General features: G+C 37.6%; 1 protein-coding gene across 1 annotated transcript in view; it reads left to right on the top strand.

Annotated features, from left to right (window-relative positions):
• Positions 1-239: 239 nt before the first annotated feature.
• The window catches only part of LOC150086329 (uncharacterized), a 120,192-nt gene continuing 114,431 nt past the window's right edge, over positions 240-6,000 (top strand). The window contains exon 1 of the mRNA XM_090371306.1: positions 240-473. Coding sequence (XP_090227432.1) covers positions 386-473 — 88 coding nt within the window. The 5' untranslated portion in view covers positions 240-385. The remainder of the gene's footprint in view (positions 474-6,000) is intronic.

Genomic DNA, 6,000 nt, shown 5'->3' with positions numbered 1-6,000 from the left:
CTTATCGGTGCTACGTAGGTCGACTAACTGCGCACTCTAGTTCCTCACGTGGTCAACGGGTCGCATTCACTTTTCATAAGGGTGGTCATAATTCAGTGATCACTCAGTGTATAGTATGCGTTTTTTATGAGATTTACGTTTTTAATTAAAAGTTTTTTATAAGATATTTTTAAGAATGAAACTCATAATTTCAAGTTCACAGAGAGGGCGATACTGATGACTAGCAGAAAGTCATATTGAAAAGTGGAACGTGATTCTGTATTTTAGTTTATTTGAGGCGGTGTATATAAGGTCGTTATTAGTGGTTTTTCGCGTTTCATGACTTGAAGTTGTTGCAGTAACTATATTCTCTTTTATATTACATTATTGTGAGAATTAGTTTACTATGTCGGAAGAAAGTTCTCACGAGGTGCAGCTTTATGTCTATGATATGTCCAAAGGTCTTGCGAAGACTTTTTCAAGTATGCTTTTTGGTACGTACTGCCTTTTTTTTTTGGAATTTAAAAAGTTAAAACATTCGTCAAATCGTTTTTGGTCCGACCATAAAGTTTCAAAGGAGCGAGCGTATATGCAGGCACCAGTATAATATTCTGAAGGTACAGCTGTACCTTCAGAATATTGGAAAGGGTAATTTTTGGTTTTGGTAGTAGAAAGCCCTCTGCTTACTCTCGATATATTTATTTTCCATATTTCGTTGAAACATAAATAGATTAATGATCATATATGAAGATAAAGGTTTTATGTCTATAAATCAATACGGTTTTAAAAAGAATTCTTCAGCGGAAGATGCTGTATATCCAGTTGTGCATCCAGTTGATAAAGATAAACAGTGCACTGTTGAGTCAGCTTGGTGTGACATAAGCACTGCGAAAGCAAAAATAAGAGTAGGAGTGTGTTATAGGCCTAATGACTTGAATGAGTACAATGAACAATTGTACAGAGAAATAGTGGGCTAGTAAATCGGAATGTAGTAGGGGCATGTGATGCAAGAAAGCAAGTGTATGAGCTTATGCAGCATCAGCCAAAAAAAAAAAAAAAAAAATCGCACCATTCCCTCCAATGTCTTATAATGGGGGATTTTAACTTCCCAGATATTGACTGGAACTTGTGGGTTGGTCACACGCACACTAGTCAGACTTTTGTGGATTTATTGGATGATTGTTTTCTGCAGCAGCAGCATGTACGAGAGGTAACCAGAGAGAATAATACTCTTGATCTGGTTATCAGCAGTGATCATTCGTGTATTAACAATTTGCAGATAAAGGAACCACTAGGTGGCAGTGATCACAGTGTACTGATGTGGGATTTACTTAAAGATTTAATTACCATCAGGGGTAAACGAAAGGGTTTTTGCTTCCATAAAGGTGAGTACAGTGGTCTCCGACAGTTTTTAAATTCTGTACAGTGGGATCAACTTACGATGTTACCAACAGTAAATCCTAAGTGGGAAGCATTCAAGGAATTAATCGTGGAAGCTACTAAAAGTTTCATACCTATTAAGAAATATTGTTCAAGGTTTAGGCCTAAATGGTTATCTAATGAACTAATGAGACGCGTAACAGAGAAGAAAAATGCATGGGATGCATATAAATTAGCAAACGACTCAGAAGCCTATGGCAGATATAAGCTAGTCTGCAATCAGGTCACAAAAGAGGTTAGGCAGGCGAAGGCAGATTACGAGAAATCCTTGGCAAAAGATGCTAAGAAAAACAGCAAGGATTTCTTTATTTATATAAACTCTAAAAGGAAGGGGGTGAATCTGATTGTTCCACTTGACATTGATGGTTCAACTGTTGATGATCCTGCTCAGAGAGCAAACAAACTGAATGAGTATTTTGCATCTACATTCACACATAAGGAATTATTAAGGTTTGAAAATGGCAGAAGGTTATCAAATTGTAGCAGGGTGCTTAATGATTTTGTAATAACTGAGAGCAAAGTGGAGGAGAAACTGTTGAAGTTAAACATAAGAAAAGCACCTGGGGTGGATGGGATCTATCCAGTTATATTAAAGGAGACGGCAAAGCAACTAAGCAAACCCTTAGCCATAATTATGAGAGCATCATTGGACTCAGGAGAGGTTCCCACGGACTGGAGATGTGCAAATGTATCCCCAATTCACAAAGGGGGATTGAAGGGTGACACGAGTAATTACAGACCAGTTACTTTAACTTCTGTTCCAGGTGAAATAATAGAGTCACTTTAAAGATGTATTGCAGGATCATCTAGATAAGACGGCAGCAATAATTCAGACACAGCATGGGTTTGTTAAAGGAAAGTCTTGTCAAGTCTTGTCTGACAAATTTGATAGGCCATTATGATGTGGTTACAAAGGAACTGGATGCAAAAAATAATTTTGATATCATATATTTGGATTTCAGGAAAGCTTTTGACACTGTTGCGCATGGAAGACTATTGTACAAATTGGAGCAGAATTGTATTAAGGGTAAGTTGCTACAATGGATAAAAGGATGGTTAAGTGGGAGAAGACAGAGGGTGGTAATCAATGGGTGCTGCTCTTCGTGGACTAATGTTATTAGTGGAGTCCCACAGGGTTCGGTGTTGGGTCCACTGTTGTTTTGTATATTTATCAATGATATTGATGAGGGTATATCAGGCATAGTATCGAAGTTTTCTGATGATACAAAGGTTGGCAGGGTTGTTAATGACAGTAATGGCAGTGTGCTACTGCAACAGGATCTAGATAATTTGGGCAGATGGGCTAAGAAGTGGCAACTGAAGTTCAACCTTGACAAATGCAAAGTATTGCATATGGGTAGAAGTAACCCCAGAGAAACATACCAACTGTGTGATACTACACTTAAGGTGGTATAAAATGAAAAAGACCTGGGAGTAATTGTGCAGTCAGATATGAAGTTTTCTGAGCAATGCAGACAGGCTGCCAGGACAGGTCATGGGGTGTTGTCAATGATATTTAGGAATTTTGCTAGCAGGGAGAAGGAGGTGATTGTCCCTCTGTATAAGGCAATGGTTAAGCCACGCCTTGAGTACTGCGTACAGGTCTGGAGGCCTCATTTTAGGAAGGATGTAAATTAAAAGTTATTTTTCTGATAGACAGGTTGTTGTGAAAATTAAGTATACTCAAATTATTAAGGATATGTTTAGAGGATGTCCTCAAGGTTCGGTTATTGGCACCTTTGCCTGGAACATTGTTTTTGATGAATTTTTAAATGTTAATGTTCCTGGAGTTATAAAAATAGCATATGCTGACGATCTGGTTCTGTTAATTGTAGGAAATTCAAGATCACAGATCGAGGATAAAGCAAGTGAAGTGCTTAATGATCTTGCAAGTTGGACCATGAATTACAAATTGGAAATCTCTAAAGAAAAAAACGGTCCAAATGTTGCTTAAAGGAAGGCTAAGTCAGAATCGACACCCTCTTGTGAAGCTTCTTGGCGACGCTGTTCGATATGTGAAAGTTACAAAATATTTAGGCTTAAAAATTGAAGAAAGACTATTTTTTACTGAGCATGTCCGATACTTGAAAGAAAAAATAAGTACTCTTTATGCAAAGCTCCAGAGAGTAGTAAGAGTGGATTGGGGAATAAAGGAAAGATCAATCAATTTACTATATGAATGTCTATTTATCCCCATAGTCACCTATGCCTCTGGAGCTTGGGTGCATAGAGTACCAATAAAAATTATACAAAAACATTTATTGCAAGCTCAGAGATTTGCTCTTCTTGCCATTACTAGAGCATGTCGAACAGTCTCGGCAGAGGCTTTGCATGTTGTCTTGGGGAGAGTCCATGTTCAGTATGTTGTCCTTTTGTCTGGGTTGTTATATTTTACTAAAAGAAATATAAGAAAAATTTATTTCGGAATATCCTCATGTCCTGACATTAATAAAATTTATAGTAGATTTGATGGGAAATTAGAAAAAATAAGGATAAACCAAGAAATATTAAAGATTTGGCAGAATCAATGGGATAACTCAGACAAGGGGCGTCAAACGTATCAATTTTTGCCAGAGGTTGACATAGTTAATAAAAGGAAGGTTTGGCTGCAATTTGGTTTACAAGCCACCTTTTTAATAACTGGGCATGGACTGGCTCTGAGACTATACCAATTCGGGCTTAGAGATAATGACTTGTGTAGCTGTGGGCAACAGGAAACTTCAGAGCATATCATGTTGTATTGTGTTAATTATACACAATACAGACTAGAACTGTGATTGTCCTTAGGAACTCTGGAGATAGAGACTTTCTATGTCATGTTTGCGGACAAAGTAATGTTTGCATATTTTAATAAATATGTAGAGAAGGTTTTTAAAAAGAGATACATGCTGGATAGTAGAAGCCTACCTCCTTGCGGTAGGGATGGTAACTCTCCTCATTAAAATCTATAGATTACTCAAAATAGATTTTTCTTATGAGAGGCTAAGTGGCTAACGTATTAAGAAATTATGTTAAGTTGCGTTGAATTGTTATTTTATTTTACTAACAGATTTGAATTCTTAAAGACTCAGAAATAATTTCCTTTCAAGACTTAGCCATGGATAGGCCTAGGCCTAGGGAATGGTGCCTTGAAAGAGGGTTTAAATGGAAATTTCGTTGAAACAAGTGATGGGGGTGGCATAGTGGATAGATTCTTTGTAGAGTAGCGAAAACTTGCAGGTTATTCCGAATGTTTTTATTTTCGTTGTAATGTCAGGTTTAAAAGGATTGCTGAAATGTAAGTGTGGCTTTCAGAGTGGCCACAAAGGCCGTATGCATGCTAGTTTGAAGATGTCTGTATGTTCCTCTCCATTCTTTACACAAATCTTAATTTTTCCCCATGTTCTCCTGGCAGCTTCTTTCATGCTGACTGTTGAAAGTAGTCCCTGATAGCTATTTTATTTATTTTATTTTTTGTTTGTCTTCAACTGTTGTTAGTCAGAGTTATAATTATTATTAGCCATATGGTGCAAGGAAGCCTGAGGCTTATGTTGCACCAGCCACAAAAAAATTTCTGAACGAGAGAGAGAGGGGGGGGGGAATCACCAAGGAAGAGAAGAATGATGAAATCCAGCTCAGTACCCTGGGTGTGCCAATCTCATACTCACCAGATGTGAGCCCCTGGGATTAAGTTGAGAAATTTCTCTTTCAAAGTGAGTTAAATCTGGACTTTGAGGAGGTGACACCATGCCCAACTCATCATTTGCTCAGATCCATGTCCAATTTATCATCTGCTGAATTTGTCGTCAAGATATTTTCTAACTGGCAGACATAGTGTGCTGTATAGGAAGACATTAATAGTGGAAGCTACTAAACGTTTCACACCTATTAAGAAATATTGTTATTTCTTAGGCCTAAATGGCTGTCAAATGAACTAATGAGACTCGTGGCAGAGAAGAAAAATGTATGGGATGCATATAAATTATCAGGCGACACAGAAGCCTATGATATACATAAGCTAGTCTGTAATAAAGTCACAAAGGAGGTTAGGCAGGCAAAGGCAGATTACGAGAAATCTTTGGCAAAGGATGCTAAGAAAAACAGCAAGCATTTCTTTATTTATATAAACTCTAAAAGGAAGGGGATGAATCTGATTGGTCCACTTGATATTGATTGTTCGACTGTTCATGATCCTGCTCAGATAGCAAACAAACTGAATGTTATTAGTATTTTGCATCTAAATTCACGCATGAGGAGTTATTGAGGTTTGAAAATGCCAAAATGTTCTAAAATTGTAACAGGGTGCTTAATGATTTTGTAATAACTGAGAACAAAGTGGAGGAGAAATTGTTGAAGTTAAACATAAGAAAGGCACCTGGGGTGGATGGGATCTATCCAGTTATATTAAAGGAGGCAGCAAAGGAAGTAAGCAAGCTCTTAGCCATAATTATGAGAGTATCCTTGGACTCAGGGGAGGTCCCCACAGACTAGAGATGTGCAAATGGGTCCCCAATTCACAAAGGGGGATCAAAGAGTGACATTAGTAATTATGGACCAATTAGTTTAACTTCTGTTCCGGGTAAAATAATGGAGTCTGGTTAA

The sequence above is a fragment of the Mastigoproctus giganteus genome, chromosome 4 (genome assembly GCF_048544385.1).
Source record: "Mastigoproctus giganteus isolate SK-2022 chromosome 4, ASM4854438v1, whole genome shotgun sequence".
NCBI classification, from domain to species: Eukaryota; Metazoa; Arthropoda; class Arachnida; order Uropygi; family Thelyphonidae; genus Mastigoproctus; species Mastigoproctus giganteus.
Note: the sequence above shows the minus strand (reverse complement) of the source record. Positions and strands in the feature narration are given on the sequence as shown.